The sequence below is a fragment of the Anas acuta genome, chromosome 1, assembly GCF_963932015.1.
Source record: "Anas acuta chromosome 1, bAnaAcu1.1, whole genome shotgun sequence".
NCBI lineage: Eukaryota > Metazoa > Chordata > Aves > Anseriformes > Anatidae > Anas > Anas acuta.
The window spans coordinates 3,111,310-3,131,712 of record NC_088979.1 but is presented as its reverse complement, the minus strand read 5'-3'; the positions used below and the strand labels follow the sequence as shown (position 1 = coordinate 3,131,712).

General features: G+C 42.4%; 1 protein-coding gene across 1 annotated transcript in view; it reads left to right on the top strand.

Moving 5' to 3' along the window:
* GUCY2F (guanylate cyclase 2F, retinal) overlaps positions 1 to 20,403 on the top strand; it is a 47,774-nt gene that overhangs the window by 9,645 nt on the left and 17,726 nt on the right. The window contains exons 5-16 of the mRNA XM_068695023.1: positions 1,491 to 1,587; positions 2,171 to 2,305; positions 3,005 to 3,085; positions 4,081 to 4,257; positions 5,202 to 5,358; positions 6,740 to 6,889; positions 9,208 to 9,356; positions 11,152 to 11,315; positions 11,589 to 11,781; positions 11,905 to 12,079; positions 17,499 to 17,597; positions 19,746 to 19,840. Coding sequence (XP_068551124.1) covers positions 1,491 to 1,587; positions 2,171 to 2,305; positions 3,005 to 3,085; positions 4,081 to 4,257; positions 5,202 to 5,358; positions 6,740 to 6,889; positions 9,208 to 9,356; positions 11,152 to 11,315; positions 11,589 to 11,781; positions 11,905 to 12,079; positions 17,499 to 17,597; positions 19,746 to 19,840 — 1,672 coding nt within the window. The remainder of the gene's footprint in view (positions 1 to 1,490; positions 1,588 to 2,170; positions 2,306 to 3,004; positions 3,086 to 4,080; positions 4,258 to 5,201; positions 5,359 to 6,739; positions 6,890 to 9,207; positions 9,357 to 11,151; positions 11,316 to 11,588; positions 11,782 to 11,904; positions 12,080 to 17,498; positions 17,598 to 19,745; positions 19,841 to 20,403) is intronic.

Here is a 20,403-nt window from a genome sequence, read left to right as displayed (position 1 = left end):
GCCCAGAGTGGTACATGCAATGAAAAATTAAATCATGGTGATCTGCAGATATACTGCAAAATGAATCCTTCCACAACATGGTTAGTAAAAGGAGTCTTACTGCCAACAGGATCAAATATGTTTTTTGAGGATCTCATCAGGAAACATTTTAGTTGTCTTAGCAGGCAATCAAACATGAACTTAGTCTTACCAGATGACCAGACATCTGCTGGAGTGTAAACAAAATACTTGAAAAAAAAAAAAAAAAAAGTAATAATGGGGGCAATTGAGAGCTTTTATTTCCCTTTTCTGTACTTGTCTGATGAATTTTTGACTGTCTCATAGACAGTATGTTCGTGCTCAGTGTTAGACCTTGGCATTCATTGAAAGAGTGGTGTGTGACTTCTATCTCTTTCCTGAGTCCACAAAATGTCCAAGTGCTGTCATGTCCGAGTGTCAGATGAATCCCAGCTGAAAACTACCCATGAAAATCTGGAATGTTTCGTATTAATTTGTGCAAGACTGTCTGAACTAGCCCATGAACGTGTTGTCCTTGCTAGTGCATCCTTTCCTGCTATGCCAATTTTAGAGAAGCTGGGCAAGTAGCAGGCAACATATTTTTTTTCTGACAAGTACATTGAATTTCCTATCTCCCCTGAGGCAATTCTGCAAATCTGGTAGTCTTTCCAGGAGTCCAGAGTCATCCCTTGGAAAACAAGCAGCAGCATCCCTGGGAGATGCCAGAAGAACATTTGTCCTGTGCTGCACAGTATGCGATAGACATCCCATCTGGCTCAGATCCTGGAAGTAGATCTGAATCAGCACAGTCTTCTGCTTGATATAATCACTCATGGCCAAGAAGAAGAGCACTGTCTCAGCAATATTGCTTCCAAGACCTCCACGCTGCATTGCCACGTACAACAAACCTCTCATCCCTTGCAGCCTTTCCCTCTGTTAGGAGTTTGCAGTCATTACAAGGAGGTAGCTTGCTGTGGGGTTCATACTGCACCATGCTACAATATTCATCTAGCATGCTTGGATGGTGACTGTTGTCCAGGCTGATTTTATAAATTACCAAAGGTTCAGCCCTAAGAAAGGCTGGTGTGCCTGAAAGCTGGTTTGTTTTTTTACCAGATAGGTTGGTCTGATAAAACCTGCTATCCTCCCTAGTAGAGAATGGCTGGGGATATGAAAAAGAAATGCAAGCAGAACAAAGTATGCAATTACATACATCTCCAGTTCATATTTGTAAGTAGATTAACTCAAAGCCTCTATTTGTGCTGAGACCCTCTGAGATTAAAGATTTTGCTGCTTGTGAATTGGTAACCCTTGCTGTTTGACTCAGAGGATTTCAGTCCAAGTCAGGACATCTTGGCTTGTCTTCTGCTTTCACCCACGTCCAGCACCACTGCACTTTCCTAATACTGCAGTGAAGCCAGACATATGGGATTCAGTGTCAGAAACTACTTACCTGGCTAAAAGTGGTAACTGTGGCTCTCTCAATCTCCCAGGCACAGCATCCTGAACAGCCAGTTATTCAGGGGGCCTAACAAGATAATACTGACCCTGGATGACCTTATCTTTATCAACCCAGAGCTACATAAAAAGGTAAGTCTTTCCGCTAATGCAGTTAATCCTGTGGGACCCTCAAAAACAGGTTTGCTGCATGGCATTTCCATACCCATGTAGCTCTGGGAAGATCCTTCACTTCCCCATACCTCATTTCCTCCTGCACACCAAATATTTTCCCATATGCTGAGTGGTTTTGAGTCTCAGGTTAGATGCACTCACAATGTTAGAGCTGTTAGAAAGTTAGAGGTTGGAAAAGCCCTCCAAGATCATCTGGTCAAGCCACCCCCCTACCACCAATGTCCCCACCAAGCCCTGTCCCCAAGCACCACGTCCAACCTCTCCTTGAACACCCCCAGGGGCGGGGACTCCCCCACCTCCCTGGGCAACCCGTCCCAAGGCCTGACCACTCTTGCTGAGCAGAAATGTCTCCTCATTGCCAACCTGAGCCTTCCCTGGCACAACTTGAGGCCATTCCCTCTGGTCCTATGGTCCAGTTTTGGACTGCTGCGGGGCAATCCCATTGCTTAAATTGATGGCATGTATATACTGGGCAGAGCTGGGACGGAGGATCACATCCAGAGGTGTGAACTGTCCTGCATCTGCTTTCTTTGCCTTTCAGAGGCTGACCTTGGACAGCCTGACTGATGCAAACAGTGTAGCAGCCGAAACCAGAAGCCAGAAGTCTCCAACCCGCTCTTTTTCCTTGAAAAGCACAGCTGCCACCCACGAAACCTCCAACGTGGCTTTGTATGAGGTAGGTATGGACACCATACAGCCTCCCACCACTTTAGGTCACTGAGCTGCTTAGGTGGGGAAAATCTTGGGCTGCAGTACTGTAGATCCTGGGATGCTAGTACTGCTGATGGCCCCAGAGGGTGAAAATAGAATAAAATGAAAATAATGAATAAAATAAAATAAAGTAAAGTAAAGTAAAATAAAATAAAATAAAATAAAATAAAATAAAATAAAATAAAATAAAATAAAATAAAATAAAATAAAATAAAATAAAATAAAATAAAATAAAATACACTATTTTTTTTTCCAAAAATACAACTTTTTGATAAATGGCATGGCAATTCTTGTAAAGAGACAAAGGAAACTAGATTATTAAGGCCAGAGAATCTGTAGAGGGTTACTTTCTCTTTTAATCAATGTATCATTGTTTATTAGATACTAATAATACTAATTTAATAATTTATATTGTTAATTAGATACTAATAGGTACTTCCAGCTATGAAGTTCTGTGCTAGGTAAAGGTCCTGCCTCAACCCCATTTTTGTAGGGTTTCCTGTGGATTCTCACTTGGGTGCAATATAGAAAGAACCTACTGCCAAGGGCGTTGAAAATCCCCAACCACTTTTAGAGTCAAGGGTCTGGAATTTGGATCTAGGTCTCAGTGTTAGTCGTTGTTCAGAGACTTGCTCTATCATTCACCCACCTGTATTGTGGACAGGGTGACTGGGTGTGGCTGAAAAAATTTGAGACGGGAGCAATTCACCATCTGCGGCAAAGCTCCACCAGCATCCTGAGGAAGGTAGGAACAGGGGCTGAGTGGGGACGCGGAGGGAAGGTTGTCTGGGGGCCTTTGCATCAGCAGGGAATTTTTATTCTCCTTGTCTCCTGTTTATACCCATTGAAACACACTTCCTGGCTTTCAGTAATTCTTGCCTGATTAAACCTGGGAGAAAGGACCATGCGGGATTACATCTGACAAACCTGCCAGTGACTGATGTGTCCCAGCCCATCCTGGGCATCATACTTCTGAGCTGGTGCAAGACTAAATGTACAACGAGTCCTCTAAACAAAGTTGTCTGCAAAGACAGAGTGGTTTGGGGGAAACCACCCCTTTTTGTATGAGGGCAGGGTAATGCACTGCTAGCTATTTTTATGTGCTGCTTGCTGACTGTCTAGCAGTTTGGCACAGACATAGCCGTGCATTTCTCTGGGATTTGGTTTGTATTTCCAGCTAAGACTCCCTTCAAAAGTTTAGTTTTCTATCCTATTATTATTAGCTGACAAGCAAACACACTTATTTTCCATATTCAAGGCCATAAGATGTGGGCAGTTACTGCTAACAAATGAATGGCATTATTATGCATAGAAATATAGCAAATTTACCAGGGTACTTAGCCAAAACCACTGTTGATGGATGACTTTGGATACTCCAGGCATGGTATTGCTTTTCAGATCAAAACAGAGCTGAAGCAAGGCCCCACATGCTGAACTCAGCTTACACCACCTAAACCATTTTGTCCTGGTGAAAAATGCAGTCCAGCTTATCTGAAGAAAAACACTTTGCTGCTCAGTTTGTCTTTGATATCTTACTTTGGTTGTCTTAATGGTTAGACTAAGATGAGCAAAGCTTAAAAAAAAGTGTAGGACAGATGAATGTAAGCAGCAAAGATAATGTTTTCTTCCCCATTCTTGTGTGAAAGGTTGTTTGGAAAGACAGGAATGGTAAGGGCATCTGATGATGCTGAGCAGATGTCTGGCTGACTTGGTCTCCTGTGATTCACTGTCTTGTTTCAGATGAAAGATTTGCGTCACGAAAATGTGAATCTGTTCCTGGGCTTTTTCTCTGACTGTGGCATCTTTGCCATAGTGACAGAGTACTGCTCCCGAGGAAGCCTGGAAGACCTACTGAGAAATGAAGATATGAAGCTGGATTGGATGTTCAAGTCCTCCCTCCTGATGGATCTAATTAAAGTAAATCCATTGCTCCTGCTGAGGCCTGATCAGCATGTGATTTTTAGATTGACATAGCTATTTCCTCCAGGACTGTGAGATTTTAAGAGTAATGTAGGGAAAAACAATGTGACTGTAATTATTCTGGTATACGTGGGTTTTTAGTAGAGACCTCTTACTCCCGTTCTGTTACCATCTGAGAAATACTGTTTAGAGTAATACGACTACATCCTCAACAGCAGGCTGAGAGGTTAAAACCACACATCAAACTGGAACTGACCACCTAGAACAGTGAATTTGGTGGCAAAATCCTACTTTCCAGAGGCCTTTTCCTGTCATAAATCAGAAATGGTTCCAGCACAGAACCAAACCATAGGCATCCTCTGCCACTGGGTGGATGCATCTGTGGTCACTTTGCAAGTGTTCACACACTTCCAGTCGTGTCCTGTGTGTTTTTATCCCATAATCATGAATTAGGAGTCCAGGGTAGATGGCTTGAAGAGGGTATACTTCCAGAAACCCATCTTCTGCTCCTCCTTTGAGGAGGAGGAGGATGCCAGGGCATCCAGCTCTCACCACCCCTGTATCTTCCCTTCATTTAACCATTTGGTACCACTTGTGTCCACCTTCATAACCTCATCCAAAAGTACAGCTTCTGAGTGCAACGAGTCCTAAGGCTACAAAGAAGGATGCATCTGACTCCTAATGGTGCTAGTCTTTTTCAGTATTACTTTAGGGTGCAGCCAAATTATTGTTCCTAAGCAATTTCTAAACTTCTCCCCTAGTTTCCTAGGCTGATTAACACTGGTTGTGTAGTTTGGAGCCTTCTGGATGATGATATTTTAATTGACTTCTGCATTTGGCATGGAGTCAGTGCTGTATTTGGTGCCCTCCAAGGTGTCTTAGTGCCTCTGATGGATAATATAGTCTCAAAGAACAGTCTCAGTCTTTTCTGTATTTTATAGGGAATTAGGTATTTGCACCACCGAGATTTTGCCCATGGACGTCTGAAGTCTCGTAACTGTGTTGTGGACGGACGGTTTGTGCTGAAGATCACCGACTATGGTTATAACGAGCTCTTAGAAGCACAGAAATGCCCTTATATTCAGCCACCCCCTGAAGGTAGGTGCCCTAAGGAAATATTTGGGGGAAATATTGATCCATTGATTTATCAGCCAGTGGTCACATGAGGATTTACATCTCACAACATCCAGGTACCAGTATACAATGAATTGTTATAGAAAAGAACACGCAAAGTTTTTCAGACTTCCCAAAGACTTATAGCAGAGTGTCATGGTAATGGAAAGAGATTTTGTTGTAAGTAGTGACAGAGCTCAAGCTTTTTGAAGTTGGAGAAGGGTTTAAGTACACCTCAAATCTGAAGCAATTCTGAATTTCTCTGACTGGTGGAATTGGCTTCACGTTGTTAGCTCCAACCCCAACTTTGAAGTTTTATGTTCAACCAAATAAAAAGAGCCTTTTTTTAAACAAAAACAAAAAAGAAACAAACAAAAAAACTAATTTATCTGAAACACAAGATGATAACAGTCTCTTTGAAATAGGTCCTTCACATGCCAGTCACCAAAGGCTGCCACACGACATTACCACCTCTTAGGGACAGCATCTCAAGGGACTGAGTTTGAAGATTTTGATGAGATTTCTTTCCGGGTGAAAAGAAATTGCCAGCACTCGTCTTGAATTCCTATTGTATCCCAGCTTACCCTAGAAAGCTGGTTTCAAGTGGCATGTAGTGCTTTGATCCCTCTATCCCAGGATTTGGTTCCTATACATTACCTATGTCTCAGCTATGTAAGCTGCCAGAAGACCCGTCTTCTCCCTTACTTTAATTATATATATTGCAGTAGCTGAAAATTTCTGTATTCCCATTGCCCACAGTGCACAGCTGCCAGGGTAACAATATCCCAGTTTGAAAAAAATAATTTCCTGATAAGTCTGGGTATGTTTTTTCCAACTATGTCTTTCATCACTTGACGTATAGGACTATAAAGACTGGTCATACTTCAGACTGCCACAAACTTCTGTGATGGAAACTGCTTTCATCTGAGAACTACGTAAAATACTTTATTAACTCTTTCTTCATTGATAAACAACACCTGTAACAATGAATCCAAGCTTTAGCACCAGCATTTTGTCTGAGTGATGTTTTTTTAAACAAAAAAAAAATAATAGTTAAAGCTTCTGACACTGGTCAGATGACTTCTTATACAGAAGTTCAGGACTAGTGTTATACAATGTAAATTATTGGTACAGCAGAATTTTTTTTTTAAAGATAGAGTGAAATTTGGAAAATTTCTCAACAGTATGGAAGTTCAGTATTTCTAACACATTGCAAGAAATAAAAGATTCAACAACCAATGGAATATGTTTCCACCTCTCCTCAAATGACTGAAATGAAGCATGCATTTAAATACGGGGAGAATCATTGCAATTAGCAAGTCTGAGCCCAAGTATAAGAAGTTTGATGTCCTTGATTTTTTTTTAGAATTGCTCTGGACAGCCCCTGAGTTGCTGAGGGACCCAGACATGCGCAGAAAAGGCACGTTCAAAGGAGACATTTACAGCTTTGCGATTATCCTGCAAGAAGTGGTTGTTCGGGGCCCACCATACTGCACGTCAGACCTCTCAGCGGAAGGTAGGCCATGATTTCTGTTCAGTTTTAAGGCTTTACACAGAGCACTCACAAAAAGTCTGCTCAAGCCCCTTGGGTAAAATGTTGCTGTGAAATTGACGTCTCAATCTCATGACCATTCTTAGTGAAAAAAAAAAAAAAGTATATTTTCAATAAAACATCCATAATGAACATCAAAACGTACGCTTCTGATCTCAGCCTTGGTTTATGACTAATCTCTCCTATTAGTGGGGTTGGGGCACTGGGTCACCACCCTAGATGCTTCAGAGCTGGCCAGCTCTGCTGTAGTTTCTTCCCACCCATTATTCCTTTTATGTCTGTTGTAAGAGGGGTGAGGTTTTTGATCTGGACCCCATGCTAGCCATGTCTTTTTCCTGCTTTGTCCATCAACCCATCTATTTTTCCTTAATTGCTTCCCCATTTAAAGAGGTTCTGTCTCCTCAGCAGAGATCAAAGTGATGCATCATGACCCTGGTGACTTCTACTGAAGGCAGCTCGGATCAGAAATAGCAAATAGGTGAATTCCTTGGGAACTGTTCATGGTGCAGCTCACGTTTGTTCAAACCCTGTTGGGAGGGCATAGGAAGAGCAAACACACTGCAAGCAGGGTCAAGTCACAGCACTTGGACAGGGAGGGGGGGTGAGAAGAGTCAGAAAAGAGCTGATTTCAGTGAATGCCCATTGTAAACCCGCTTAGGTTGGACAGTCCCCAGGTGGGGTATGGCCATTTGGTGCCTGGAAAAACGGCAGTGGTCCAAGCTGCTGCTGCAATGCGGTGACAATGATGGTTATGGTGTAATTCAGAGCTGGACTATGATGCAATCTATGATGTAATTTGCAGGTGTTCTCCCTCCTGGACCCCTAGAGGAACCCCCACTAGATGTTGAACATAGTGCACTCCAATTCCCAGACCTGATAAAATGATAAATTTCTATTCATTGCTTCCTAATCCTCAAGGAGCTTTCGTACACGGTGTGAACTTTAAAACTGTCTGCAGAAGGCATTTCCCCTTGGCTGCCCCTGGAAATACTTAGCCAGGTGTTTTGGTTAGTTCATTTGGTAGAGACTGGTGGGATGGTCCAAGGAGCTTTAAAGTAAGCTGTCAATGCTGAAAAGCTCTTGGTACTCACCGTAACAGCTGTGGAAATGCAGGGTCTCTGCCAGAAGGAGGGTGGTTTTCACTCCAGATGACTGCTCTGCACTTCACAAGATGAAACCTTCGAAAACAATCACAGTTTTTTTTTTTGTTTTGTTTTTGTTTTTTTTTTTTTTTAATGCAGGAACACAAGAGTTCTACCTTACACTTTTTTTCAGGGGCAAGGCTGGCTCCCTGAAGGTATCTTTTCAGTTTAAATTGCAGTCAGGCTAAAAAGCAGTAAAAAAAACAAACAAACAAAACAAAGATAACAAAACAAAACAAAAATAAGAAGAAGAAAAGAAAAAAAAAAAAAACAACACTGTTTCTGAAAACCTCCCTGAAGTTTCAGGGCTCTGGCTTGCAGTGAGCTCCCCAGTCACCTCGGTGTGGCTGCAGGAGTGCAAGCTGCTAATGTGGGATTAGGAGTGAAGTGCCAGGGCAGGGAAGAGGGAGCTACAACAACAATTTCCTCCAGGATATTCTTAACAAGAAATACCTAAACTGAAGTCAGGGTTGGGTTCAGACGTCACACTCTCCCATCCATATTCCAGCTGTCAAAGAAACCCGCAGCTCAGCTCCTTCGCTGTAGGGCTGCTTTATCTAAAAACTGCAGATTCAAGGACTGACTTCTCAGGACCTGTGAGCCAGGCATTCATTAGGTTTCACCTCTAGCCAGGGAGTCACTTCCCAGATGTTGTTTTGAGCCCAAGCTCTCCCTCTTAAAATACTTTCTTCTGCCTCCATTCCCATCAACCTCCTACGTACTGGTTCCCAGTTAACAATGGAGCGTCAGTGGCTGGTATCCTTCCTGTCTGGGCTTGGACATAACTCTCTAATCTCTTAGAGGACCAGAAATCCTGATGGAGAGAGTCAGAGGCAATTTCATTAAATATAAGCCTGAAGGCTCACACATCGATCTGTCACACAAGCTTCCCCCATCCAGCCACTTTATTGCTTGTAACCTGTCTCTCCAGGGACAAGAAGGCAATTGAATTTCTTGCCTTTTAAATCCTCCAAGAGACTCCTGACAGAGGAAAGCAGGAAACCCCCGTCTCATTTGACACAGCCATGGGGTTGTGAGAAATAATAGTGATGGTGAAGGAATGAGCAAGGCAGGGACGAAGAAGCCTGTGCTCTCAGCCCCCATTTCACCGTGTGTTTTGGATTCTTCTCTTTGTCACAGAAATTATAAAGAAGGTGAAGAAACCCCCTCCCTTGTGCCGCCCAAACATAGCCCCTGAGATGGCCCCCCTGGAGTGCATCCAGGTAATGAAGCAATGCTGGGGTGAAGCCCCCGAACGACGTCCCACCTTTGAGGAGATATTTCACAAGGTGGGTGAACAGAGCAGCAGGTGCAATCCTTTGTTTTTACTTGGCAGGAAAGTGGTTTGGTTTATTTCAATTTATTTATTTATTTATTTTTGCAAGCAAGGTCCCAAGAAATGATTGAGAACGTCCTAGAGCTCTAGTCTTGCCTTTACTCTTGGGTTGTTTTATGCTTTGTGCATGTCTTACACCTTGTCCTGAAGTTGAACTTCAGTGGGAGCACCACACGGGATGTAAAGCAGGAAAGAAATGGTCTTGGTGTCATCACATTTGCAGTGTACCTGTCCTGATGGTCTCATGGAGATCAAAGAGCTGTGAATTATGTCTCCTTCAGATCAATATGTTGCTTGATCCTATAAAGTTTCATAAAGTGTTTTTTTGTTTTGTTTTGTTTTTGTTTTTGTTTTTGTTTTTTCTTCTTGGCCTCAATCTCAAGAAGATTTGTAAGATCCCAAACTGAAAGCAAACTGAACAAAACTGAATGGCCTTTGGTGCCGAAACAAGGATGAATGGTTTAAGACCATGGTTTAATGGTTTAAGACTCTTTGGCCTGGAGATGAGGCAACTGAGGGCAGATATGAAAAAAAATGTCAAATCCTGATTGCTATAGAAAAGGCGATTAAGTAATAACTGTTTACCATTGCTCATAATATAAGAACTAGGAACATCAAATAAAAGGAGCAAATAAACAAAACTCCAAGAAACAAAAGGAAGTGCTTCCTCACATGGTACATACATGTATATGAACCAGGCAACTTGTTACTACAGGTTGATTCCAAGTATATAAAGGCAGTTCTTGAAAGGAAAATTCACCAAAGGCTGTTAAACACAAAGACAATTTTTGATATAGAAGGTCTCTGAACTTCAAAAACTTGAAATTGGTGGAGGCTGGGTGCACATCCCAGGGAAATATGATTGTACATTAACCCTGTTTGAACATCTTTCCCAGATACCTGTTACTGTTCACTATCATGGATAAATAAATCTTTTGTCTGATCCAGTAATGCCATTCCTATACTCCTTTAAGGTCAAACTAAAAAAATATAATATCCATCATTCCATCATTTTTACCTTCCAATTCTTTGATGCTGTGATTAATTTCACACCCATGTGACTTCATTCTTGAGTCTACTACAATACCTGAGTCCACAGATTATCCAAATGGTTCCAAGGGCCAGTTTCAGGTCAAGAGGAGAAAGCAAAACGCAGTGTGGTTGGGGGTGGCAGTACACATACATGCCTGTGTGCACAGGCAAAATTAAGACCAGTACGACGAAAGTAAGAATTTCCAATGCCCTGGAATTTTGACCTCTGAATGGAAAGGGAGGCTGACAGGAGGCCATCACCCTCTACAATTAGCTGAAAGCAAGTTGTAGCAAGGAGAGTGTTGGTCACTTTTCTTGGGTTTCAAGTGACAGGACATGGGAAAATGGTAGCAAGTTGCACGTGGAGAGTTTTAGATTGGGTATTAGGAAGAATTTCTGCATGGAAAGGGTGGTCAAGGATGTCCATGGCAGGAGGTTGGATACATGCTGTCATCCCATTGTAAGTGGTGCTGCACTTGAGTCTCATCGAAAGTTAGTAGAGAAGCAATATAGACCCAGACAGTTTCCATAGTTAGTGGCACAAATTCACCATCCAATTTACCTTTTTTATTACTACTGAAGTTTGGTCATTGGTTAAACCTGTCTTACAGAATTGTGACTTTAAAATGAGTGCTTGCTTTTGGTTTCTTTCCAAATTTAGAGTGCTGTAATGATGTAATGAGATAGGGAAATAACCCTCCAGTTTGATTTTCCAGTTCAAAACCATCAACAAAGGCAAAAAGACCAACATCATTGACTCAATGCTCAGAATGCTTGAGCAGTATTCAAGCAACCTGGAAGATTTAATCAGGGAGCGGACAGAAGAGCTAGAGATTGAAAAACAGAAGACAGAGAAACTCCTATCGCAAATGCTTCCTCCGTAAGTACTGCTACTTTAGATGGCAAAGAGTGCTTTGACAATACATAGCTGGGTTGGGCAAAAGTGTTCCCCACTGTTGAGCAAGTTGGAGGGCAGATCGCTGGTTTTGGCAAGCACCTTTCAATCAAAGCAAGAAACTTTCATCAGTGCTGATTACAGCTGTAAAGATCCTTCAATTTATTGGAAGATCTTTTAGGCATACTAGGGTGTCTGAGCTCTTTGGCGTGCTACAAGGGCGTTTGCCCTGTCACCTTCTTTGTGTTATCATTTCAGATCAGTGGCAGAAGCCCTCAAGACTGGTGGCACTGTGGAGCCTGAGTATTTTGACCAGGTCACCATCTACTTCAGTGACATCGTGGGCTTCACAACCATTTCAGCCCTCAGTGAACCTATCGAAGTAGTTGACCTCCTAAATGACCTTTACACTCTGTTTGATGCTGTTATTGGAAATCATGATGTTTACAAGGTGAGGAGTACTCAGGGATGAGGTTCATAACATAGCTGAGTCAAACACTCATAAAGTTTGATTCTACTGCCCTTTCCCAACTTCAACTTTTATCTTTTTTTTTAATGCCATGGTATTTGCTAGGTAGAGACAATTGGTGATGCCTACATGGTTGCCTCAGGGCTCCCAAAACGGAATGGAAACAAGCATGCAGCTGAGATAGCCAACATGTCCCTGGACATCCTCAGCTCAGTGGGAACATTCAAGATGAGACACATGCCGGACATCCCCCTCAGGATACGAATTGGGCTGCACACAGGTAGGCATCAGCATTTGCCTGCACCTAAACATCAAAGAACTCCTGCACAATTGTATTTCCAGCTTTGAATGCCTTCTTCCTGCTCACCCTAAAACTGGATACCTTTAGAAGATGTTTAAAAATCTTCCATAGCAACAAGGGCATTAAAATGGAAGTGCAAACACAAAGCAGAAAAGTGGCTCAGTGTCATTAAGGGAAGAAATTGTGTATTCCATCACTGTCAGGAGTTACATCAGAAATGTTAGTCCCAAGGGTTGCATTGTAAGTGTGGCTTTTTGATGTGCCATAGTATTTTCACTGGTATGATATGGAGACATCCAGAAATGTCTTTGTAACTCTGTTCTGAAATGAAAAAAAAAAGCATAGAAAAGCCATCATATATAGTGAATGAAGAGATTGGTGTTGTTTATTGTAGGTAGGATGTAACTGGAAGAATATATAATACAGATATAAAAAGCAAGTTATGCTATAAAGAAAGTAAATTATCTCTAATACAGAAGTCATAATCTATTAAATTAACAAAAAAAAAAATAGCTTGTTTAAAAAGAAACGTTTTTTTTGTTTGCTTGTTTGTTTTTTAATACAAAGTGTAACTGAACTCCAAAATAACAACAAAACCAGAAGATTGAAGTCATCATATAACTGAAAGCATATGATTTTAAATGGACTGGGATTTTAAATGGAGGAAAAGACAGATGCTGTTATCAGAGAGTCTATATGTTTTGTAGAAATATGAACCTTCATAATTTTATACCACAGTCAACCATTAATAAATTTCTCCCAGCAGTTCATCGTTGGACTTCCTGCTTCTTCCTCTAAAGTACCAGGTACTGGCCATTGCTGGAAGCAGAATAATGATTAAGGTTGTCCAGCAGTCTGATCCAGTATTACAGGGTGTTGTTTTTTTTTTATCCTGCTGCCTATCTAATAATGCCCACATTCTTGCAGCTGTGGCACTGCAAGTGTTTTGCAGAAGTCAATATCCTGTCCCTGTTGTAAAGGGAAACAAGAACAAAGGAAGTATCTCACACAGAATACCCCAAGAACAGAGCTGTGGCTTGAGCAGAACTAAAATCAATATTTCATATCTCCTAGACCATATAGCTTCTTCTTTTGGAGCTGTCTCTGAAAACTCATTTCCTTATTGTTTTCTTCGCAATATGGGAGTCTCAGCTGACCCTTTACAGAAGTCCCGAATGTTAGGGGATGATTGCAGACACTGTGAGTTTTACATTCTTGTAGAAATCAGATGAGTCTATGGCCCCAGCTTGTCTTGCCCAGAGCAAGAACCTCTGGAGCCACATCAGCAAATTTTCAACATGGGAAGAGAAGAATTCAGCGTGAAACATCTGCTGCTGCCTGTTGACAGCACTTCTGCAATGTGCCTTCCATGCAACCAGCCAAAAATCTATCCCTAGGCGATGTGTGCAGGGGGTTAGTTCCATTTTCAGTTGTTTTTATGGACAGTTTTTTCAGTTATGTTTTTATGGTATCTGGAAAGCGGTGCTGCTATGAGCTGTTGTGTAGGGTGTGAGAAGAGGGAAAGGAGTTGGTGTTCTTTTTATAAAGAAGCAGAAGCCAGATCTTATTTTGCACAGATCTGTCAATGTCAAGCTGTCATGGGAGCAGCAAGAAATTCATGTTCCAAGGCAAAACAGTTCTCTGAACCTCTAAGACATCAGAGTTTGATTAATCCTAGACCCCATTTCTCCTGAGAAAAGAAACATGAAGAGGGAATCACCAGCATCATGAAAGCACTGAGGAAATGCTCAGGGAGAGGAGGGCTTGGCTAACAATTTAACCACCCTGGAAAGGATGGAGAATGGGTGTGACCACCAGCTTTGTGGGCCAGCTGCCCTCTGGAAAGTGGTGCAGAGAAGAGCTTGTGATCCTGCCTCTGAAAAAGCAGGAAATGCCATTACAGAGTGGGCTGCCCACGTCCCTCCTGGCTGCTGTGTCTTCTCTGACCACAGTGGAGAGCTGCAGCTCTGGGAACATCTGCTGGCCCGTGCACATGGCCTGCTCATGGCAATGCGTGGGGAAGGCGGAGGACAAGAAGATCGGTGTTTGGTCTGCAGTTCCTCCCCTGCTTTAAATGCACTCTGGATTCTTGGCTCTCCCCTCTCAGCTCCACTGCTGGTCCAGGAAAACTCAGCTGACTCTGCTGTTTCCACACCAGCTCTGTCTGGGCTGAGGCTGGATGGCTGGGGAAGGCGATGGTGAGAGGACAAGCACCTCCACGGAGGCCTAAGGGGGTCTGTTTATCAGTCAGGCTCTCTGGCAGGTAGCCCTGCGTTTTGATCAAGCTTATTGACCTCCACGGCACCACTGATGGTTGCTGCAGAGGCTGAGCCAGCACGGCTCATTAACTGACCCTGTAAGCCCTGGCAAAGCGCCATTTCAAAACAAACTGGAGAACCTGTATAATTAAACAACTAGGACCAGAGCATTCGCGTCACGGGGTGTCTGGTTTCCTCTGAACTTGTTACTGTGGGAGATTGGTATCTGGAAGTTTTAGTTAGCCCTTTGCTGAGGCTGTCTAGACAGGGGGGAACACACACAGGCAGTGAAGGCAGCAAGTGAATGAACTCTGGGATGCTTGCAACACTGAGAAGTCCTTTTGTCATGCTTACATCGCAAAGTTGGCTTTGAATTAATCACTTTCTGCAAAGGGAGGTCAAGGTAATAAGCAAAGTGTTAGAGAGATACTAGAATCATAGAATAGTTTGGGTTGGAAGGGACCTTAAAGATCATCTAATTCCACCCCCTGCCATGGTTAGGGACATGTTCCCAAGCCCAGGCTGCCCCCAGCCCCCCCCAGCCTGGCCTTGGGCGCTGCCAGGGCTGGGGCACCCCCAGCTCCTCTGGGCAGCCTGGGACAGGCCCTCAGCACCCTCAGAGGGCAGAATTTCTTCCCAAGGCCTCCCCGAAGCCTCTCCCCTGCCAGGCTCCAGCCGCTGCCCCTCGTCCTGTCCCCCCAGCCCTGACCAAGAGTCCCTCCCCAGCTTTCCTGCCCCCGGGGCCTTCTCTTCCCCCAGCTCTCTCAGCCTGGCTTTGTGGAGGTGTTTCCAGGACTGTTAAATGGCCTGCACTGTCTGTGTGGTTGGTGGAGATCTGGTGGACATGATAAGTAGGCCTTGGAGATCTGTTCAGCTGCAGGAGCCTTCTCTGTGGTGAGCAGAGAGGTTCTTTACAGCTCAGTTAACTGCACTGACCTGGCCTCCACCAACTACAGCTGGAGCTCAGCTACCTCAATTTGTGCTTCTTAAAATAGAATCAAATCCTCCTCAGTAAGAGCTCGGTTTCAACAAGAGCCATTTATTTGCATCTTGGTAACATCTATTACAGGTGGAGCTTTGATCCTTTCTGAGATTTCTGAGTGCAGCACCATGCCATTACCCAGATGATGCTGGGCTAGTCAGTATTTTCTCAGGGAAAGCTCTTTTTGAAGTATGAATTATAATGTCTCCAACAAGACCCTTTTGTATGCCATAGTGAGTACACATTAAGGACCAGTTACAGATGCATTATGTCCTTAACCCAGTAGCATCAGCAGTGCCTTTACAGTTGTGCTATAGAGGCGTCTAGACTGCCAAAACTAGACCCTGAAAAATCTTCCTCTAGTGCATATCGCTCCTCTCCTGAAGAACTTGAACAAAAGTAGAGAGTACTGGTAAGAGTGAGAATTAAATTAGAAGAGACTCTGAAGGGCAGTGAGTTTTCCAAGGCTGCACAGCATGTTGTTGGCAGTAAAAGCATTAAACCAAGTCCTCCTGATCTGCAACATTCCCTGCATGCTGTTTCATCCAGGCATGCTGTTGAAAAGTCCTTGTAACATTTTTGGTATAAAGCATTCTTCCTCTCTATTTTTCAGTTTTTGAGTAAGTGATGTCTCATCAGACAGGAGTTAAAGTCAGTCTTTCCTCTCAATTTGCATCCTCTCAGTTTGCATCCTCTGTAAGTTGTGTAAAAAAAATACTTTCTTTGATTCTGCAGTAACATTTTTTCAGAGATCATAGCAATAGGTGTTCTTCTAAAGTCCTCCATAACTTTCAGCTTTACAAGTGTGGTATATTTCAGAGTGCTTTTGATTCCATACATGCATACATGTATATATAGGTTAAGGTTAAAGTTAAAGTTTTTGTGTGCGTGCCCTGGTGGAGTTTCATTTTCCTTAAAATACATCTGAAAACTATATGAGGAAACAGTTTTTGTGGCAAAGGAGGTTAAAATCACAGATAAATTACTTGCTTTGTTACTTTGTGATAAATACCCAGCAGCAAACTAGTAACTGATCTCACTTCTAAATTAGCCTACAATTATTTTTTAAAACGTTTTAACCTAAAACTTTTTGTTTGATGAAAACCTTATATATAACATATCTTTAAATATTGTTGATGATGTACTACATTCACAACTCTTGTAACTTTGCATGACAAAAGTTTTCCTAGATATTATTTTTGTGAAATCATAATGCAGAAGGATCATGACATTGAGGAGGTAGGTAGGCAGAGCCTGAAAAGACATATGTCATAAATGCATTCAATAGAAAAAACAAAACAAAACAAAACAAAAACAGAAAGACCTGCCTTTTCTCGCATATATCCCGCATCTCCTAATGTTACTGAGAATATTCTTTTTTTTTTTTTGTGTGTGTGTGTATGTGTGTGTGTTTATTTTGCAAGCCTGATACTGTAGAATGTGGGTGATGAAATTTAGCATCTCATCCTTCAGAGCCCAATCCAAACATTAGCTGATCCAAGCGCCCAGATGACACTTGTCTATGCTGCTTGGCTGTCACACTTTACATTTTGTGTATGTGCATCTTCAAGTGAATCCTACATGCATAGCTCTCGCTGAAAACTTGGCACCAGTTCTTTGGGAGCTACTCGGAAGGGAGTGATCTTGTCTAAAGGATGAGAGCGAGGAAAAATAAATAGCTTTTGGCTAGACAGGCAAGCTAATGATGTCTTCCTTTCCAAGGAGGGGACACAGGGTGGTCCAGCGTGCTGCCAGCATCTCTTGATTCCTAACACTGACTCTGAGTCCTGATTCACTGGGACACAGGGCATGTCACAGGATCTCAGCTTCAGCTTTGTCAGATGGAAAAGGAGGTCAGAGATGAATTTTAAAATGAGATTTCAACAGTCCTTGAGCCTCCATGAACTCTGAATTAATTTGTCCCAGATGACAATGAACTGAGACAAGAAGAACTCTATTAGGCATAAATCACCACTGTCCAATTCAGAGAAATGACTGTGTTTTGACTACTTGTAGCAAGCATGAAGGCCAATGACAACTTCAAAAATCCTTCTCCTGTATTCCCAAGTGGAAATTTTTGGATATCAGAAGGGAGGATGAGATTTGCCTAGGAGTGAACCCCGTTGTACAGTATTATCAGTTGGGTTATGTCTTTCAGGGCCTTGTGTGGCGGGCGTTGTAGGTCTGACCATGCCACGGTACTGCCTCTTTGGAGACACGGTGAACACAGCATCGCGAATGGAGTCCACAGGCCTGCGTGAGTATTTGGGACAGTGCCTGGGATGGGTGACTGACAAAATTCTCAGGAGAGATGACAAAATGTGCATCTTTAGCTGTAGGCATCACAATTGAATCAGCTTTGCAGAAAGGGGCAAGTCCATCGACGAAATTAAAAGCTGTCTGAAGGGGAGGGTGTCAGCTTTGCCCTCAGACGTCAGTCTTTAAGACAACGAGATCATTTTATTTTAGTCTTTTTTTCCTGCAAAATCTCAAAAAAAATGTTCAGTCTGGTCCAGTGACCAGTGTGACTCACACCCTGCATTATAGCTACAGTCCTTTGATCCCCTCAACCCAAATGAACACGAATCTTGCCTTAGATTTTCCTTCCATGGGGGCAGCTAGTTGTATCTTGCTTTCAGACTGGCCAGTGCTGAGGACTTTTCATTCAGAGCTGTTCTTGTTCAGTAAATAATGCACCTACCTTACTGGCTGACTGGCATATTTTGTGATGGCTTCATGTATCAGCAGTAGAAACTCTTTGAACAAGTGGTGGCAGGTCCTAACGAAATCCTTAAGATTCCCTTCCCCTTTGGGTTTTCTTAGTGTCTTGATGGGTTGATGTTCCCTCAAGTCCTTGCCATTATTTTCCCAAGACTTCCAGTTACAAAAGTGAAATATTAATCTGCATTTCAGTCATATGCATAAACAGCTCTGTTTTCTGCTGGTGTCCTTGACTTAAACATCGACCTCAAAACCATAGTGGCTGAACTGTGGGTGACACAGTGGACAGCTAGGGACAGCAGTGTCAGGGCCCTGGGTGAGATTTCAATTGGCTTTTGATGTTCAGGCCATCAGAACAAGCTGATTTCTAAAGTCAAAGTGTCTCACATGTTTTAACCCTTGCTCTTGACACTCTCAACAGTTCTAAGAGATTAGCCAATATGTCTAGTTTACAAACTACAGGAAGTCTGCGGTATTTAATACTGAAATCTTGAGGACTTGCCAGGCTAGAAATACATTGTAATATATGTGTCACATAAGAATTTTTCTTTTTCTGTCACATAGCCATCACATTTCTAGTTCAACTAGTGATTTCAACTAGTCTAATTAAGACTAACAATTAGACCCATAATTAATTAAGGAAAATTGCCTGTCTTGTGATTATGTCTGGCTTATTTTAAGAGGCATGCACAGAATTTGGAACGCTGTGGAAAGGAAGAAGTACTAATAGAAAGGAGATATTTGAAAATTCTCAAGGTTTAGACCCCTGGAAATGCAAAGTCTGAGACTGGAACCTGCTAACACTGCAGAAACAAGATCTTTGTACATTAATAGAAACTTGTACAGATACACAGTAATAGGTAGACTGTAGTTTACTGCATCATGAAATGTAGATCAAAGCTGTGGTATTCCTCTGTATCAGTTCCTTTAAGCTGATATTCTTTTTTCTGATCATTCTGATCAACTACAACAATAAAATAATACAACTATTATGGGGGAAGTATTTTAGGAATATTTCCTGGGTGTTCAAATCAATCGCAAAACAACAAATCTCAGTGAGTTCCAGCAATGGCTGTAAAACAAACTGGGGAGATGGGAATTTGATAAAGATTTCTGACTTTGCTCTTTTTGTGCATAAAATGTTAATGGCAGCTCTGGGTGGAATAAATTACTGAAAAGTCTAGTTAAATCTACATATATAGCCACGTTCTTGTTATGTCTCACTGCAAACTCCATCTCTTTGCTTTTAATCCCAGCACCTGTTTTTCATATGATGCTGCCTGTCTGGAGCAGGACTTTGGTTGGTTATTTTTCTTTTCTTTCTTGCTGCCTCATTACACTCTGGCAATAGATATTAAAAAAGACATTCTTCATTGCAGCCAGCACTGCTGCTCAAACACCGTTTGCTATCTTTGTGAAGAGCTGAACTTCCCATGCTTACTCTGTTTGGTGTCCTTCCCCACGAAGTCCCCATTGTAGATCTCCTCTTGCCCTGTGCTTGTTACAGCCTTACCTGGAGGACCCAATCCATCAGCATCACACTCTGAGTCAAGGAACACCACACAGCTACAACACCTTCATGCCAGCATGCCTTGGAGAATTTTTCCTTGCATGTATGAAGTGGTGGGGGGTTCACAGTGTGTGAGCAGTCGACTGATCCATCTGTTTTGCTTTCCATTCCCAGCTTACAGAATTCATGTCAGCCAAAGTACAGTGGATACACTTCGGAGTCTAAATGAAGGCTATGAAATCGTACCTAGGGGAAAAACAGAACTGAAGGTAAAAAGGCCAGGGCTGTGTGAAATGCTTCATAAGGGAATCTTCCTACTTACGGAATTTTCATGTTAAGCTTTGTTTGGCCTTTATCCACCACTCTTCCATGCAATCCTTCCCAAAACATTCCCCATCGGTTGCTTCAGTAAGTGAGGTAATTCTTGAAGGACCATGGAAAAATCCACAATGTCAAGCACACAGATGTATGCTTTGTATCTAACTATTTATTGTGAAAACTGGAAGGAGAGAAAACTGTTGAAAAAGTTGGTGGCAAAAGAGAAAGCATTTAACAATGCCATTCTCATTTGAAATCTTCTGTTGTGAGTAGATTCCTGGTGGAAAGGGTGAGTAAAAAGGTAAAGGTCTTATCCCAAGTTGTTTTTTTTTCCTGGTCCTTGTTTCTGAAGTTTATAGGGAGAGTTTATCTGAACCTCAGATCACATACCAAAATTCTTACCCCTGCCAGCTACTGCCACGCAGACGGAGTTCTGCAGGATATCAAATTCTGCCTATTAGTCAAGCCCAGTTCTGTCACCCTCTGTTTCATTTTAACATCATCCTTGAGTAAT